At 35.5% G+C, this 19,734-nt stretch overlaps 1 protein-coding gene across 2 annotated transcripts in view; it reads right to left on the minus strand.

Moving 5' to 3' along the window:
- The window catches only part of LOC111507902 (disintegrin and metalloproteinase domain-containing protein 10), a 415,889-nt gene that overhangs the window by 121,449 nt on the left and 274,706 nt on the right, over positions 1–19,734 (minus strand). For both annotated transcript variants that reach the window (XM_074182880.1, XM_074182879.1), the window contains exon 4: positions 9,497–9,682. In XM_074182880.1, coding sequence (XP_074038981.1) covers positions 9,497–9,682 — 186 coding nt within the window. The remainder of the gene's footprint in view (positions 1–9,496; positions 9,683–19,734) is intronic.

Raw genomic sequence — 19,734 nt, forward strand, 5'->3', positions numbered from 1 at the left:
CCCCATATAATGATACAGTACCTCAATAAAAATTCAGCGAGTGAGGTGTAAATCGTAGATAAGAGCATTTTATTATTCAGATTTCTGATTCGATGTAATTTATAAACTAACTTATCGTGTCTCTTAACTGTGTTGTTAATGTGTTCTTCCCATCGCGGGTGTTGGTCTACATATGCACCCAAATACTTTATGTTGTCAACTTTTTCAATTATTGGACATGAACACTGCGTTGGGGTTCGGCATAGATACTTATGAACAGTGAGAGTGTTACTTAAGGGTTGGTCTTTTTTTGTTGTAGTGAATGCAATTAACTTAGTTTTTCCCACATTCAGACTCGGGAGACTCATATTCAACCAGGAAAGTACATATCTGACCTCTATTTCAGCTTTCTCATAAACTTCATCCCAGGAATCGCCTTCAAATAAAAGTGCTGTATCGTCTACGTAAGATATTATTCTGCCATTGATATTATGAAGTTTACAAAAATTGTTAATATAAATCAAAAATAAAATAGGACCTAGCACTGTCCCCTGGGGTACGCCCATGTTGACAGGTAGTGGATCGCTGAGGGTACTGTTTATTTCAACCTTTTGATTTCTATCAGATATAAAGTTTTTGAATAAGTCTAAAGTAATACCTCTCACTCCTACAGTTTCTAAACGGTCCAGAAGAATTTGATGGTTGACTGTATCAAAGGCTTTAGCCAGATCTAGAAATACTGGCAAACTTTATTTTTTGTCATTGAAATTTTTCCAAACACTCTTAACCAATTAAAAGATCGCATTTTCGGTTGACATGTGTTCTCTGAAACCAAATTGACCTTCAAATAAAATATTATTTTGTTCTAAAAAATCAACTAGTCTATTTTTCAAGCACTTTTCAAAAATCTTGGCAAAGTAATTGATAATGGTTATTGGTCTGTAATTTGTTGCAAGTTTCCTGTCAACTGATTTGAAAACTGGGGTTGTTATTGATTCTTTAGAAGAGGCTGTTTCCTTCCATAAAGCATAAATTATTGATATGACAGAGAAGACACAGAAGTAAATGATCCCTTTTTATAAACTGGACTGTTATGCTATCAGGACCTGAAGAGCTGTAGTTTTTTAATGTAGATATTATCTTAATGACTCCATATTTAGTCACTGGGTTCAGAAAAAGGGACTTTGTTTTAATGGATTCAATTTTCGGTATAATGTCATGTTTATCGATTTTATTTTCCATCTGTTTTCCTAAACTCGAAAAGAAAGTATTAAAGTAGTTGGATTTCTCCTTGTCAGTAACAATTTTTTGACCATTTTCATTTGTAATGTTATATTTTTCTTTCTGTTTCGTACCTTTGTTCATCATGTCGTTTAAATTTTGACCGATTTTTCGATAATTCTGTTGGATCTCGTGAATCTTGTTCAAATAGTGATTATTTTTATGCAATGTTATCAAATTATTGAGATAGTTTCTATAATTTTTATATTCTATATGTAATTTTTCAATATATCGTTTATTTAATATTTTTTTCAGGTTGTCCCTATATCTAATTGATGTTAACAGACCTAAGGTCATTCAGGGTTTCAATTTGTTTTTGCTATGCGTGATGGATACAGTTTGATGGATGAAAGATTATAATTTTTTATTTTATCAATGAACAAGTTGTAGGCCTGTGCTGGGTTATTCGAAATTAGAACGTCATCCCATTTCTCTTTTACAAGAAATTTTTTCATTTTATTTTCATTTATAAACATTTTAGATGTTTCGACAGTGTTATTTATTTGTTTGAAGGTGATTGACAATGTTTCGTGATGAATTTCACTAGTTCGGACTTCCATTGTCTACTATATAAAATGATTTGAAATCCTTGAAACAAGTAAAAAAGAATAATTAAAAAAGAATAGTTGAAAATAACAATTATATTAAGCAACAATAAACCTGAAATGAAATGATAGTGAAATAACCTACAAGTAAAAATATAATAATTGAATAAATAAAAATTAAAGGAATGCAAAAAGAAAATAATAAAAAATAAAAAAGTGTCGAGATTCCAAGTCACGTTAGTTCACGACGTATCGATTGTTGGTATCTACAATCGTCTTCGGGTGATGACTGGTCATCAGTTGGTTGAACGTTTAAGTTCTGCCAGATAAAGAGATTTATTGGAGAATAAAAAAATTCAGATAAATAGATTTATTGATGAATAAGTAAATTCAGATGGAGAAATTTAGATAAATAGATTTAGATAAATGAATTTATTAAAGAAAATTTACTGAACTAAATGAGTTTACTGGAGATAGTGAAAGTAATTGAGTCTGAAAATTCCTTGGGTAAGAATTTGCGAATCAGATAATCATTAAAGAGACAACTCAACTTGCTGCACAAGTAGATTTATTGAAGAGATGAATTTATCGTTTGGATAAATTTACATTTGTTTGAAGATCGCCTGAAATGGCCTATTTTTGTGGTAACACATTTACTGGCTGAATTAAGCACAGGATAGGTGGATGGACTACTGGACTGCCAACTGTGGAGAGGACGAGTCAATTCTATTCTACCGTAGCTGAGTCAACCTTGGGTCATTGTGGAATCTATAACAACTGTATTAACGAGATTACTGTAAGCTTAAATGCATTTAACTGAAAGTAAGGTACTGTAACTAGTTATTCTTTTGACCAAGGAACCAGCGTTTATGTTATTGCATAACGTTGCTAATTCAGTTCATTAAATTTTTGAAAATATTTATTGCTGTTATTTAATATTTGGAGATAGAGTTTATCTACAGAGACTGGTGTCGAAAAGGATTATTAGTAACTGTTATTTGCTGTAGATGGCGCCCTAGTGAAATCTCTATATCTTATTCTTTTCGATACCACCCATTTGAAATTCTAAAAGGCCAAATAGCTTTTGTCCCAAAGATCCACGCCCTTGCCTCCGCATGCTATAGCTGGCTGTATCCATCGTGGCATATGAAATTCAAAGGAAACGTTATATCTCTTATGTGTGAACAAGATTTTGTAGGTAGTTACCCGACGGAAAACAACAGCTAACCTATCTAATGCTGTACAGAAAGTTGAAGTGAAGCTATCAGGCACCGTGTGCAACGTCAGCCATTTGGAAGATTAGTCGCAAGTAACTTTCTATAAATGGTTCCACTTCAGCTTTCTGCGTAGCATTAGCTGGGTTAGCTGTTGTTTTTTCGTCGGTTATCTGTCACACGTACCTTCAAAATCGTAGGTGTCACGTGAGGGGCAAGGGTTGGGTATTTTCAACAGACTTGGTCACATCATATGTACTTCTCATATAGAGTTATTTTTCAGTCACACGGTAAAATGTAATTATGAATTTCCAACTTTATGACTTTGACTGATGTGAACCATTTCTGGGAATAATTTTCCAGGTTTGTTATTTCCTACATTCCACGAAATAAATTGATGACTTAATACCTATATAACAAGCTTCAGATCACCAAAACGAATTAGCAAAAAATAAATATAGTTTAAAAAAAAATAAAAGACAGGCTTTTAATTTTGAACTTTTTAGTTCGATGTTCTTTAAAAGCGTGTTTTTTAGTTTTTTAAACTATATTTATTTTTCACTTTTCATTCCGATTTATTGTCAAAAATAATTTTATTTTAGGTTCTAGTCACTAGTATTATAAACCTTTAACAGACGGCGCACGAATGTAAAATTCCTCTCAAACAACATAACAACATTTGAGGTCTTAAATTCTTTAGTAATACTGAGATGCAGTAAGGCTTCAACAGAGGGCGTACAGTTGTAAAATTTGTCGAAGTAAAGAGCAAATTTGGAGTAATAATTTCAAAAAACAATTCAGTCTTGATGTTTTGATTTGAAGTTTCATTCAAAATATTAATGGACTGAAAATATTTTTTCGGTGAATAATTTTATTTTCCAAATCAATCTCTTGATTTGATATGTATGTCAAGCACCTTAATTCTAATTTTTCGATTTTTTGACACATTTAAGTAACTGAATTTTTTAGGTGTACAATTAACGATAAAGTTTTCATTGTTGAAATCCATATTCTGGTTTGCTTTCAAATAATTGAATTAGATTTTAAAATGTATCTTCCGTTTCGTTCAAAACATTTTTTTTGTACTGAATCACGGGTAATTGGAAATATTTAAATATTTCTTCTGCAGTACAAAATTTCGCTAACACTTATAATTCTCAAAATATGTTTTTTATTTTCATTTTGTTTTGAACAACCTACTAAGGAGGTTACGTATAGCGCCATCTGACCGCGAATAGCTCATGCAATAATTGATAAATACATACAGCGCCATCTGCCCGCGAATAGATCAAGAAATATCAATGAGGGTACGTACAGCGCCACCTGCCCGCGAATAGATCAAGCAATAATGCCGGTAATTCTGTCAATACAGATCCTGAGCTTGAGAGTTACAAACAAACATACATGCAAACAAACATACATACATACAGGTGAAGCTAATATAAAGCGTGTAAAAACAGACCGAAGGCCATTGAACTCCTCCAGTGAAAAGATAATTTCTCAACTGAAATTCCAATTCGAAAGGGTTAGGAAAGTGATGATTGCTCCGTCTAACTTTCAGCCGATCGTTCGTTCAGCTTCTGGCTTCTCACAGCTACGTAAAGGGTAAAAAAAGAAAAAGAAAATGATTTTTCTTTCAACGTCTTCAGTGCCTTCAGGTCTTTCTTCTGAATGATGAGTTAGCTGGGCCAGAGTAACCACGTTCTCTAGTAAAAAAAGCAATTTTCCGGACTTTGATGATGAGAACTTGAAAACCGAGGAGTCGCTAGTGTGAGAAAGACTGTCGACTGTCTTTATATTACTATACAGGATGGAATATATTGCATTGGGAACACCTTGCGGAATCGAAGCAAACCGGAGAGTGTCTGTAAGTAGCAGATTATTATGATTGCTTAGAAATGGTTGATGATGTTTCAAGGTGGATTTTACTAGTTCGGGCTTCTACTGTCTAATATGATTTAAAATATGTAGTGAAATCTCAGAAAAAATGGATACAATTGAAAAATTGAATTCAATAGATGAAAAATAACAATTATTGTGAGCAATAAAAAGTGAAATAAAACTACAATAAAATAAAAATTAGCAAAAAATTGAAGAAATTTAACAATTAGAAAGGAAATGAAAACTAATGAAAATCTTAACCAAGTTACATTACTAATCGTCTTCGGGTGATGACTCGACTATTTCTTCGAGAGATGACTATTTATAGGTTATTCGAATGCCTTCAACTGTCCCCTCTTTTCTCTCTCCAAATGTCATTTTCACATGTTGCGTATCTTCACGGTAGCTTGGCTGAATGCTTCCTTGGACAACATATATGCGGGTTGTATGAACTTCCTCTTGAACCAGTGTTCCTCCCTGTGGATGATCTTAGCTTGGGACCACTTGATGTTATGTTGGTGATTCCAAACATGCTCTGATATTCCCGATTTGCTGGTTTCTCCTCTCAGTGTGATTCTATTGTGCTCGGTAAAGCGAACTTTCAATGACCTCTTAGTTTCACCGATATAGGATTCTTCGCACTCATACGGTATCAGGTAAATGCAATTATCGGAACCGCTGCATTTGGTGGCCTGATTCTCGTGAGGCTGCTACGGATGGTGTTTCCAGATCTGAAGCAGGTTCTGATGTTGTACTTGAACCCAATTCTTCTCATCCTTTACGACAATCCTCTGACGTAGGAGAGGGCGAGCACTGGTTGTGACGGTTTCTCTTCCTGGTGATGCTCTTCTAGCCAAAATCTGTTCAATCATTACTTTGGAGTAACGATTCCGTTGAAGATCTTTTTGATGATACATAGTTTCTCCTCGAGACCTTTCTTCGTATTACAGAACCCGAAAGCACGGAGTAACTTGCTTTGAGTTCTTTTTTAATCTTTATTTCATTTTTAATTGTTCAATTTCTTAAATTTTTTGGTTTGTTTTTTTTTCATTATAATTTCATTTCACGTTTAGCTATTCATTTTAATTTGTTAATTTTATTTTTTCCTTCAGAGATTTCCAATCAGATTATGTCATGTCGAAATTCTGTTGGAGTAATTTACTGTAAAACTGGAAATGCTACAAAAAATTGAAATGGGCAGGTTTCCTTCATATGGAAATATAAACTCCAAGTGGAGTGGAACTTTGGTTTCGATAAGAACCAGAATATGAGAATTGTTAGTTTGCAGATGTGCACCGAATGTTTATTTGAGTAAAGTCCTCAAAATGTTTGTGTAAGTGTTCATATATGAGGGTGGTCTGAAACGTTTCCGACCTAACAAAGGTACAAGATATTTTATCAGCGACGCTCCCCCTTCCAAATAGTACTCGGCGTTTTTATCTGCAAAATAATTGTGAACGAAGGTGATTGCCTCTTCATTTGACAAAAATCTTCGTCTTCCCAGCGCAATTTTTAGGTAGGGAAACAGAAAGAAGTCGCTTGGGGTTAGATCTGGTGAGTAAGGCGGATGGTCAAGCAGTTCAAACCGTAATTCGTGGATTTTCGCCATAGCTACCGCTGAGGTGTGAAACGGTACGTTGTCTTGGTGAAACAGGATTTTCTTTTTCTGCAAATGTGACCATTTTTCAGCAGCGAGTTCTGCCTTCAGCTTGTCGAGTAATGATGTGTAGTATGCTCCTGTAATGTTTTTTCCTTTTTGAAGATAACACTGGTCAACACTGTTTTTGTCACATGAACTTCTTGATGTTTTTTGTTCATGTTGGCGTACCCTCATATATAACAGTTTTCTTTCAATCACATTCATTTTTTTGTGACAGCTATTCATATACATTTATTCATATACATATACATTTATTTGTTTGAATAATGTCATTTAGGTGGCTGTATAACTATTTCATCAACTAACATACATTTTATTTTCATTAGGTACATCGCATATATGCCATGAAAGTGTTCTAATATCCCCGAGAGTTTTTGTTATGTGTATGAAGAATTGAGTTTTACATCTCAGCTTTGAAATTTCACCCCAGTAATTGACTATTTTGGATTTTTTGCGAAGCATATAGATGAATCCTGGGTCCCACATAAATGTGTAACATGTGTGAGACTCCTACTAGGTTGTGCTATACAACAACTTTGACATTTGCCATTTGGCATACCAATGATTTGGACGGAACCATAAGATCATGTATGTGTTTGTTATTTTTGTTTGACTCAAAAAAACTTGTTTTATGTTTGCATGAACATGAATTATGGATCTCATACTTCAAAAGAACCGTACTTATAGACACAAAGTGATTTAAACGATCAAGTTTAAAACAAGCTGAGCTTTCGGAGTGTAGATTTAACGACTGGAAATTACTTTCTTCTGATGCGAAAGTTTTTTATTTTCGACATCTTACTTTTCTGAAGCAGATGTCATAATATTTGTGCTGTGATGAATTTATTGAATTTTTAATATGATCCAAGTCACTGGTGATTGTTCATTGATTCTTCAAAAACTAGTTTGAAAGCAGTTTTGCTGCATAACAGAAACGAACTCTCTTCAGTGCCGGTTGTTCATGGTTCTGATATGAAAGAGGCTTACGAAAATATTAGACTTCTTCTTGAAAAAATCAAATACAGTGAATATACTTTGAAAATTTGTAGTGATATTGAAGTTATTTCACTATTGCTTGGACTACAGCTTGGTTACACAAAATTTTAATGTTTGCGAATGGAACATCAGAGACAGAAAAAGTCACTATACAAAGAAAGTATGGCCCAAGTGTGAGTCACTTACTCCAGAGCGTAAAAATGTTAAAAATGAACCTTTAGTGAATCCTGATGACACCGTTGATAGTAGTGGAGTTTCATATATCTGTTTGAAATCTGTTTTTTCGTTAATCAGCTGTCGCCCCTATACGAACAACTCTCAGAAGTTGAGAAACTTGTGCGAGCTAAGGACTAACGGGGTCTCACCTTTTAACGTGTGATTCCTTACACATATATGAAAGGAAAATTTACCAAACTCAGCGATGAAAAAATGATCACAAAAAATTACCTGAAAATGTTTTGTGAGTGTTGCCCAAAATTTCCTAGGATATCATGAAGCGTAAAACTACAAAGACTACAATACATGAACTCTTGATGTCATACAAAGCTTAGGGGTGAAATATGTCGTTGAAAATACATATGTTGGACTCTCATCTGAATTTTTTTCCCGCAAAGTTGGGTGCTGTGAGTGACGAACAAGAAGAAAGTTTTCATCAAAACATTTTCTTCATGTAGAAGCGTTATCAATGGAAATGGGGTCTAGGAATGCTAGCAGATTATTATTGGAGTCGTAGAAGGGACCTATCAGGAGCAAAATATTCACGAAAAGCGTAAGTATTCATTGTCATTTGAGTGATAATTTCTCTGAGTGTAGTTCATTTTTGCAGTTTCCTTGAAAATATATGCTTTGATCTCGAAGAAATACCTGATGTGTCATTTTTTTTTCATCGATACATTATTGGTTGGTGGCCTTAGTAGATTTGAAATTTGATATGAGTTTTTATGTGACAAAAAACAGTTGAAATTTTGTTGACCAGTGTAATCGATTAAAATAACTCCATGACTATCCCAAAAACAGTCGCCAGCCGAAAAAACAGTTCTTGCCTTTTTTGGAACCGGTTCCCCCTTCGCAGTCCACTTTTTGAACTGTATTTTTGTTTCGGGCGAATAGTGGTGTATCCAAATTTCATCTTCAGTAATTATTCGGTGCCAAAACTCGCGACTAAACTGCACCAACACGTTTTTGGTAAGCAAACGCGGCACCCAACACGCGGATAGCCTCTGCTATCTCTCTCAGTTTAATTCGGCGGTCGTTTACCATCATTTGGTGAACTTTGGCGATGCTTTCGTCGGTAGTTGTAGGTTTTGGACGTCCCGAACGTTTATCTTTTCCCAAGCTCTTACGGCCACGTGCAAATTCAGCTGCCCAAAATTTCACTGTGGTGAATGATGGTGCAGAGTCCCTATACACAAAATCCAACTCATTTTCGACTTGCGTAGTCGTATTGCCTTTCAAAAACAAATATTTAATGACAGCTCGATACTCGATTTTGTCCAGTTCCATTAAAACACTCACGCATCAACTCAGTCAAACGACTGTAACATAACAACTGCGCGTCCATAATGGCTGAAACATTGGTGAGTAACTGTAAACAGATGAACAACGAAATTCACTAGCTTTTATTTACGGGTGCTGGTATCTTCATGTAGAGGTCATAAACTTTCCAGAACTCCCTCGTATGTTGTTTCCTGTTCCAACGTATCTTTTTCAGGCATCATTCTTCTTAATACTTCGCTTATTGCAAAGGGAAATTTAATGTAAAAACAATACAATCGTCATTATATGTTATTTCCAGTCAGTATTTTTCGACATCGACACTCAAATCCAAACGGAAACGTGAATAATAAAAACTTCAGGGGCTGAAACGGTCGAAGTGAAAAAACCAACAGAAAATATCCCAACAAAATACCTCTCTGTCATCGGCCAACGAATAAACAAACCTTTTCTCGGATCCTGGACGTCGGAGGCGCGGTAAATGATCGAGTGGAAGGACGGTTCTTTCGTATTCTTCCCCGTTGAGTATCGGCTGACAGGTTCGACGTGGTAATCCTCGAGGGCGGTCGAGATGCTGCCCTCGAAGAGCCCTTCGCTGGTAATGAGGCCGTGGACTACAGCCGTCTCGTCATCTGAAAAAAAAGGCAGAATGAGTATTGAGCTGCTCGTTCGGGAAATTGAGTAGGCTGGCTGTAGGCGCGAAAGGGTGGAATGTTTAAAATGTACGGCTGGGCAGCCATACATGAAATTAGTCAATAAATTCATTCCCCGATGAATTTTTAATTTGTCACACCCAACAAAGAGTTACAATCCCCGGTTCAGGGTCAACTATGACGTGAAGGGTATGTACCCAGTAAAAAGTATTTCTTTAAAAGAAGATCATAGGTTGCTTTGGAATTTTCATCTCTATTGGAAAAACTATTACTTTATGCCAACATCGCCATGTTCCACCAGAAAATAACACTTTTTTCAACAAAGAAATCAAATTTCTTGGCCTGTCAACGACATCATTCGTTTGATTATATCATTGCGAACATGAACTATTTTGAATCAAGAAAATATAATCATCTCAAAATCCACCACCTATTTGAAGGGAAAAAATAAACTGTTTCAAATGGAGAGCAATATCAACTTGATCTGAACACATAGTGTCTGTTTGAATGTATTACTATATCCCTTCGTTTATAACAAGAGTTTTGTGAATCTACATACAAAACTATATTATGATCGACTGAAAATAACAGGAATTTTGTATAGAATGAACAGGGTTTCTTTCAAAGAAGTATTTCATTCATTTCAGTTTGAGAAAACCTGTGGTGCTCTGGTCTTTCTATGACCCTCTTAAGTGAGAGAGGAGCGCGGAATTCCGTTATAAGCATCGCGTACGCGCCAGTATGTGTTGGAAAGTGATGTTGGTGTGTTGCGATTTTGAGGAGGAAGTGTTTCATGTGTCTGTAGGCAGTGCAATTTCTTTCCGATTATTTTGTATCTACCATAATGGAACAGATTTTACAAGATATTTTCATGGGTAAGTATTATAATTGGATTAAACTCCGCTATATCAGTAAGTACCGCGTTGTATACGTAGTACCGAAGAGAAAGTGGTAAACTTTGACGGCAACTCTTAATTTTGCCTTCATTTTGTGAAAATTATACCAATGCTCCGTAATTTTTCACACATGCATTATTACATTTGCCGAGCTCTGCAAGTGTATATTAATTTAAACTGAAAAATCCTCCACGTTGATTCAAATTTGCCAATCTCTTGTTTTGCACATACATTTTATCTTGTTTCAAATAAGACCATTACCTCTGAATAAAATTTGATTTTCACTTAGACCGAATTCATTTTTTATTGAAAGAGGTACTTATAGTTTCGACAATAAGTTATAATACAAAAAATACCAAAATAAGCACCAGTAGGTATAAAAAGCTTCTGTATGTGACAGCCACTTTCTGATTTCAACATGTAAATGTTTGTTGAATTCCGAAACGTCTTTGCTTTCTGTAATCACTTCAGAAATATTTTTATGTTATTCATTGGGAACAAATTGAGTATACCCTACTCAGCTTGAAATTATTTAATATATTTCCTTTAGGAATGTAAGAAATAGGTAGAAATATTACCAAACTCACTAGAGATGACATATGAATTTCCAAAAACGTGAAAACAGTAAATACTGTTATTTAAATAGCGAATCATATTCCTTTAAGTATGTTTGTATGATCATGAGTTATATTTTTTTAATGAAACATTTTATATTTTTCATTGATCCTCTAATAATACTCACACGACACTTTGAATTTCTATAATGGTTCCAAAATTTTGAAAGGCAGTTTTTCTGTATAGACTTCTGTCCACTTCAAAGGGATGTGAGGCACGTCTTTCGAATTGATGATTCATTTCTGATCAAATTATGTTTAAGCACCTTTTAACTTGCTAGGAATCGTATGTTGAATAATAAGACCTCAGACAAGTTGGCTTGGGTTGGGTTGGGTTGGTTAACGAAATAAACCCACTTGAACAGTGTTTTATTGAAAAAAAAAACTTTTTTTGATTAAGTGGCTGCTGTTTTCATATTTTTACCTTTCTATATATTTGAAATAGTGGCTAAGGATGATGTGCTGATTTCTTCTTTCGTTTCAGAATCCAACTGATGTTCCGGCAATTGTCGATAAACAAAAGCAGAATGCAGAACTTGATCGACGATAGTGATTTTTTTAATGTTATTCACCAGAATGGCATCTAGTTTCAAAAACTTTATTTGTGTAAAATTACTAATAAATTAATTCATTTTCTTCTCTAAGTTGTGATGTTGTTTATAGGCTTCGATTTCATTTTATTTGTTAATTTGCAATTTGTCAAGAATATGTCCTTTTTTTATATATGTTTTCTTATTGAATATTTATTTATGTTATTTGTATAACTGTATGATCTCTCAAAAGTGTGCGGGTGGAATATGATATTTAAGCAAAGATTAGCAAAGAAAATTCAGTTCTCTATTCCGTTTTGTATTTCATTACATGCTTTTTCAGGATAATTTTTATGATTTGCAATTGCTTCAAATAAACCAATCATAATATGTAATGTATTATTTAGTTTCTTTCCTTACCACTTATAGCTGTTCATATTACAGATAAGATACTTTGGATTCAAGTAACTAAATACATCCAAATGAGAGGGACATTTTATAAACAGAAGCATAAGTTCATCTTTGATGAAGTAAATGAGTTTATTTGATTTATACAAATAGAAGCGTTTCAATGAAAAATGCTTCTCATCAAAGGAAAACAATTTCTCATACGGAAACATTTAAATAATGTTCCAAGTGAACATATCATTCCTTCAAAACCCAAAACAGTTTTGCTTCGAGATTAATTTTGCTCAGACTAAAGAATGCATACTTACTTCTCTTGAGCTAATGTGATTATTTCCATTGAAATGTATGCATAATCTTGGTGGAATATTTTTTTTACTTAAAAGAAGCGTTTATTCAGTCCATTTGAAATAATGACTTGAGAGAATGTCTCTCAGTTTAAAAAAAAATATTTCTTCATGAATATAGGAGAGCAACATTTCTTTAAATCGAGATAATGTTCTTCACTTAGAGATTTTTATTTTTACTGTGTACACAGCATTTAGAGTCGAATTTTATGGTAAAAGTACTCTCAATTTCAACTACAGACATTCAAATCATTCATAAACCTGAGTCTGGTTCCCTCTATTAAGATTTATTTTTATTTCTAATGTGTACTTATTCTCGAATAGATTGAAAATTTACTGTGGGGAATTGAAAAACACACACTTGAACATATTCAGTATGAAATTTCGTTAGGCGGCCTACACACGTTACGATTTTTCGTACTGTATGTTGAATTGCAAATGGTAAAGAAAATCGTACGGCATGCAGTACATCCATCTTTCATCCACACTTCACAACAGCTCGTACTGCCAAGGTTTACATTTCAATCTTTCAAAAGTCACGTCTGAAGAAAGTTGTTATATTGTTTATTTTCTTTTTCATTACTTCTTGAGATTCGTTTGGGAACAACTATTTAAATTTTGCAAATAATATATCGTAACTTGAATTTCTTTTCATTTTATTCGAGTAATTTTTTGATTTTACATCCCACAGGCAGCTATTTTCCTCACTTACAGCAATAAACTCTTTTCAGAACGTCTTATTTTTCATATCCTTATAATGATATGAAATATATAAAACCCTTTTCCCTAAACCATTTGCTTTAAAGGATATAAAATCGTAACTGCCGCAGCAATGAACTCCACACATTCCAATTTGTCTACAACCCCACCCCAGACACGATCATTGATATGATATTTTATGGAAGCTCCGTACTGTGAACGATTCGACGACTGCATACTGCAAATAACCCAATTTGCTTGCACACGTTATGATTTATCGTTACAGCGGCAGTACCGATGCATATCGTACTACAAGCAGTACAAAAAATCGTAACGTGTGTAGGCCGTTTTAGTGTCGCATCTTCCCAGGTTTGACTGCTCATGCGTGACAATGCCAGTGCCAGAGTAAGGCGCTGGCCTCTACATGTCTATTGTTTTGCGTTATTCATCTTTCCTGTTCGTGATTGTGACGCGATTAGCCGTTATTGATTATTTCAGTATTTCTATACTTTTATATGTTATATGTTATTTATTGACCTGCTCCATTCATACTCAAGGTGACATGGAGTAAACAACATCAATGTCGACGCTCACTCTGCTGAATCAACAGCTGGTAATACGCAGTTCTTCAAACAACGACTCTTTATTCTTTGTTCTATTGTCAGCTTATGTAAACAATTATTTTACTGTAAATACCGTCCTGCGTGACAAAATAAGTTAGTTATAGTTAGTTACTTTCTGTCAAGTTATAATCTTCAGAAACTTTATATATCAAAAGTCAGACTATTGACTATTTTGATTGTGTATGAGCATCTCAGTTAGTTGTGATGATTAGCAATTGTGTTCAAAAAATCTGTTCAAAATCTGTTTTTCCGTTAACCAGCTGTGTGCAACAGGTGTTCTATTTGGGGAAAAACGTGATCTCATTCGTTAGTGTATCTTGGTTCATATGAAAGGACAATGAACTTTGAATCAGTGTCTTTTTGGAAAATGGAAAATTTACGAAAATTCTCCCTACATTTACGTTTTCTTATTTACTTAACTGCTGCATATGAAGGATGCTTTCGGCTATATCCCTGATGAAAAACTCACCTGGAACGCTCACTTGAAAAAAGTTTTGCAGACTGCCAGCCAGACTGTCCCAGTACATGTCTTAAAGATTTTTGGTAAAACTTGGGGTTAAGGTCCCAAACGAATACATTGGATTTATATGTCAGACCAATGCTCACTTATGATGCAATTGCCTGGTGGCCAAAAGCTTACAAAAACATCCTTGTCTGGCCATCAGTGATGCCATCAGTATCACACTATCAGCGGCAATGGAGATCCTTCTAGATCTACCTCCTCTCCACATTCTTCTGGAGAGAGAGGCTAGATGGACTGCATATAGACTTGTGCACATTGCCAATTGCACCAATCAATTAAATGCAGAGTGCAACAGACTGTTGGTTGACACTGGAAGTCACAGCATTCTGGAAATTACCGCTGACTTTATGCCTACAACTGTCAACTACGAACTGCCTTATAAAGTACTGTTCCCGAGTAAAGAGGACTGGATCCTCCGGGATGAGGAAATATTGGGAGCAGATAGTTATTGGTTCACAGATGCATCAAAAACACCTTCCGGTTCTGGTGCAGGTGTTTTCAGCCGCAGACTAAGGTCAGAGATATCAACCTACCTAGGAACCTATGCGACTGCATTTCAAGCGGAAATTTACTCTATTGAATTGTATGCGGAGAGATTGGGAGAATTCAACCTCATAAACAAGTCAATAAAAATATTCTCGGACAGTCAAGCGGCGTTGGAAACTCTTGGGTCCTACCGAGCTACGTCTAAATTGGTAGCAAATTGCCAAAAACTACTCTCCTCGATAGGAAGACGTAACAAATTGTCTATAGTCGGGATTCCTGGCCATACTGGTCTGACAATGAGGCTGCTGACTCCCTTGCGAAGGAGGGTGCTGCAAGCAGCTACATCAGAACAGAGCCTGTCATTGGCATCGCTTTAGGCTTTGCCAAACAAAGATTGAACACCTGGATGGCAAGAAGATTTATGAACTTCTAGCATAATCTTCCAGGAGTGGATCACTCCGATGCGTTTATGGGTTTATTTGGTCGATTGTGAATAGTTGTGAGCCACAATAAACCTTTGGAGGTTGCGGTGGAGGTTCGAATAGACCCATTCACTTTGGACCTAACCTAACCTAATTCATCGACGACCACCTGCAGGGAACGTTCTTCCAGGAAGCTGGAGAGCCATTCACAAAAAATGATCCGACAAGTCGTATCATCAAAGTTTGGCCAGCAAACTCATGTCACACACGGTCACGGACCGCGGGTCTAGATCCTTTTGGAATTGGCAAGCATTTTATTCCTAATTCTCTGATTGTGAAGTTATTTGCTTTCATTTATTCTGAGTTTGCTGCTGTTGCGGGCATCAACAAATATGGTTTGGTTTTCGGTACTGGGATTTTTGCGCCATTGCCGGCAGGCTAAATTTTTTAAGGCAACAGCTTGATCACAATTTTTTTTGAAGCAAGCAAACCACCCACGTCACACCAGGCTACTGTCCTGGCCATGAAAATAAACATACTTCAGGTTCATCTATCAACTTTTTATAATTTCAATATCCGTTGTGAAAAGTTATGTCAGAACTTACCCCTATATATTCTGTATCAACTACTAAGTTAATTCTTGGAAATCCTGTAAGTAGTAGACTTCCTGGGCGGAATATTTTAAGCAAGTTTCTCCATTAAAAACTAAAATGTAAACTCGTGAAAATTCTCAACTCGTACACAGCATAGACTTATGAATATTTTATCTTCAAATACCGGGGATATTCCCAGAAAATAATGTCGCTGAAGGTTAATAAACATGGTATGTTCGGCAGAGCAATTTTCTTTTAAAGTGGATTAAGTCGTATCGTTAAAATTCTAATGTCGTTCTCTGGCGACGTATTATTTTTATCCCAGCGACATGGATGGAGCATGAGAGCGAGAAATTTTGGGTTTTCCGACGAGAAGAAGTGAGTCCTCAGGGTATGTGTAACACCTTATTCTAAGTTATTTTTTAGCACTCTTCACCTGTATGTTCGTTTGTAACCGACTCCTCTGGACTCGGTTTTGAATAATTTTAAACGGACAGATTTATTTGAAACTTTTTACACTTATCAAGAATTCGTGACAATACAATGATTTCATAAGTTTATGTTATCATCCTGATCAGGAGCGCCAGGATCGCCACAGTCTGTGTGTGAGAGCAAGTGAGACAACCACATTGTCTGCGTATGCGTATATGCAGCGTGACTCACGGTCGATGGTAGGTTAGACGATTCTGGAAAACGCAAAGCATGATTTTTCTGAAAATTTCACCTCTCACATTTCCTTACCTGTTCTATCGATCTGAAATATTTTCAGCATTGTGGCGTCGCCACTTCCATCAAAAAGTCCTAGCAACTTTATTTTTTTAAAAGGAACACTCCCTATATTAATACATTTTTGGAATCGCTCTGGTATTTTAATACTTTTTTGTCAAAAATGTCCTATACCTATCTCTTTCTGTTTTCGAGATAAAAAATAAATTGTGCTAAATATGGTCCAAAACATAGCCTTAATTGAAATTAAGCACATCAGTACTCTCAATTCATGAAAATTTGATATTTTGATGATAGTTTGGAAAAAACTCGAAATATTCAAATAACACCAAGAAATCGACTCCATATCATACAGGGCGTGCTAAAATTACTATTATTTCCATTGTGCATAAAAGTAGTCAAAAGTTCATTTTTCCAAATGAAACCTCCAGTATATGGTGGTGGGTTTTTGCACGTCGGCTACACCTGACGATGCCTAAGATTCAACCGTGCAGGGTTTTTTTGCCTCTGGTTTTGGTGAATCATCACTTGAGCGCAAACGTTTACTAACCTGCTCATGAGGGGTTTGTTCCCCACCTGAGACAGATTCTGCATACGCCGCTCAAGAATTTGGTGCAAGGCGGTTTTATAAGGTACCCCGCTTTTGTGGAGACGACTCAGTCGTCTTCTCAAAAGCAGAGACGTTTACCGGGTCAAATCGCCCAAATTCCCGATTTTAGGAATTTTGAGGTTTTCCCCACGTTTAGCGTTCTCCTGTGGCTTAACGGTTGACCGTAGAAAAAAAACTTTATGAACTTAAAATGTAGGAAATTCAACTCTTCATCTTTTTGTATAGGTAATCTTTCTACACCAAAAAGAAAAACATATTTCCCATGAAAAATGTTATTGGCAAATCTCGAATTCATGTTCAGCAGCCCAAAATACTATTTAGAACCAATTTCCAAAACTCTTGGAAAACTTTCCGCAAAAAAACACAAGCTGCCTGAACTACTAATCTTCGAATATTCTACAGGCTTCATAATTTCGGTTGGTATGGAATTTGTCTATTAACTGAACCAGGGAAATGATAGAAAAGTAACTTTCAAATTGTTAATTAATCATATTCTGGACTGAAATTTTTTAGTCAAGCCATTTGCAATATATTTATTGACATATTCAATTTGATACTTTTCATCCATCAACCAGCTCGGTGAAGGTGGTTTCATACTGGGATCCTCCACTAACTAGTAATAGTTCTATTTTTTTTTACACTAAGCAACATTTATAATTATGACACAACTAGAAATACAAATCAATTCAAAGAACTAAAATTATAAAAAAAAGGAAAGAAGAAAAAAAAGGAAAGAAAAAAAACACATCAAAGGTGCTGCTTCGTTCCCTCCTGTTCATAGAAGAGGACATATGCCTCATTGCTCACAAGTGATTTTGGCGAAATTGGGAACACGTGTGAATCGTTGTATTCATGCCACGTGCCACTATATGGGTGTCTGCAATATGCTGTGTAATGTCCGTTGTAAGTAGTCCCACCGTGATTTGACAGTGCATATAAATTATAATGATAAGGAGCCACATTGCCTGCTGCATAACTGTTCATATCTAATCCATCTGAGGTAAAGTCAATGGAAACATTCAATTTGCCTCTGAACCTTTCCGTCGGAGAGAATCTTTTCAAATGATTTACGAAAATACGGGGAAACTTATAGATTGATAAGGAATTTGTACATTTTCTCCTTTGCTTGCACCTCGAACATATTGGTTTTTCATCTCCATCCAGAGTTTTCTCTCTTGTGAAAGAATCCAAGCAATGTGACAAACTCACTTGGCCAGATCTTTGTGGTATGGGAAGGGACAAATCCCAGAAAGGATCAAAGATTACTGATGAGTGTCCACAGTGTGTGCACTTTATAGTGGATTTTAATTGTCTACAATCTTGGAGTTGTTCATATTCAAATATCTCTGCCAGGACTCCTGTGCTTTTCCGTTATCGCTCAATTTTTCGTCAATCTCAGTTAAGATTGGTTCAGGTTTCTCAGTAATTTTGTTGAGGTCCCCATGTAAACATTCTGAAAGATATCGAAGGAATTCGTGGGTTAGAATTTGAAAATAACTCTAGCTAGATTTTCTATTACACTCTTGTTAAGACTTTGGAAACATCGAATGTCCTTAAGGTGAAACAGAATGAAATTTAGCACCTCTTTACATACACTTTCAATGAATATTATGAGCCTTATAGGACGAAACTACAGTAACGTTAGTTACAAGATACAATATGGTATAACAACATAGGAAGTTTTATTTCTCATTTTTCATAAAAATAATAAGTAATCGAGACTCATAATTGAAGTTGTTTGAAAATATTCAATCAAATTGAAAAATGTCAATAATGATGATGATAATGTTGCCTAACTAAAATAGGTATTAAGTAATTTTTTTTAACTTTCAGATTTCAAGTTGGAACAATGTATAGCAGAGCTGCAAAGAAGCCGATAGCAAAAATCAAATTCGCCGGAACAATCAACCATAGAAACCATTCATTTCATAACAAACATTGATACGAAAATCCACTTCGCACGTTGCGAATTCCTAAACAATCCCCCATCCACTTTAGTTTCCGCTCCAATCACAATACGTGTTCTATCCAGCGTCAGTTGAAACTTCCCGGCAATTTTATTCATTGCGTTCTATTGATGTCAACGGTGCACAACAAGCGGTACGTATGTAAATAAAACGCTCCTTGCGCGTTAGTGACAAGATAGCGATGTGTAAGTTTCAAGATACCACAATAGGCTATTATAGTCGGATAGAGAGGATACATGTTTGTGAAATGAAGTGGGGTGTTTTCCGACAATAGGGACGTGGATGATGAAATATCTGGTGTGTTGTGTAGGTGATATCTGGGGTGATTCACAGCACAGGAACAAAGCGATGTCGCGGCCTGCGATCGTGTTTTATGAATTATTCACGTCCACGATCATGAAGTGAATTCAAAGGGATGTTTTTGTCTGAGGGAATTGCTCAATTCTTTTAACAGTTAATTTCCAACAAATGACAATTGAATAATATTCATCAGTCGAATAATGAACATGCATCAATGAGAAATGTTCGGAAAGCATTTCAATTCTTCAACAAGCAACTTTCAAATCAAAGTTCAGACCAAAACCAAATCA

The sequence above is a fragment of the Leptinotarsa decemlineata genome, unplaced genomic scaffold (genome assembly GCF_025532065.1).
Source record: "Leptinotarsa decemlineata unplaced genomic scaffold, Ldec_3_MD MMD2_tig00026330_RagTag_RagTag, whole genome shotgun sequence".
Taxonomy (NCBI): Eukaryota; Metazoa; Arthropoda; class Insecta; order Coleoptera; family Chrysomelidae; genus Leptinotarsa; species Leptinotarsa decemlineata.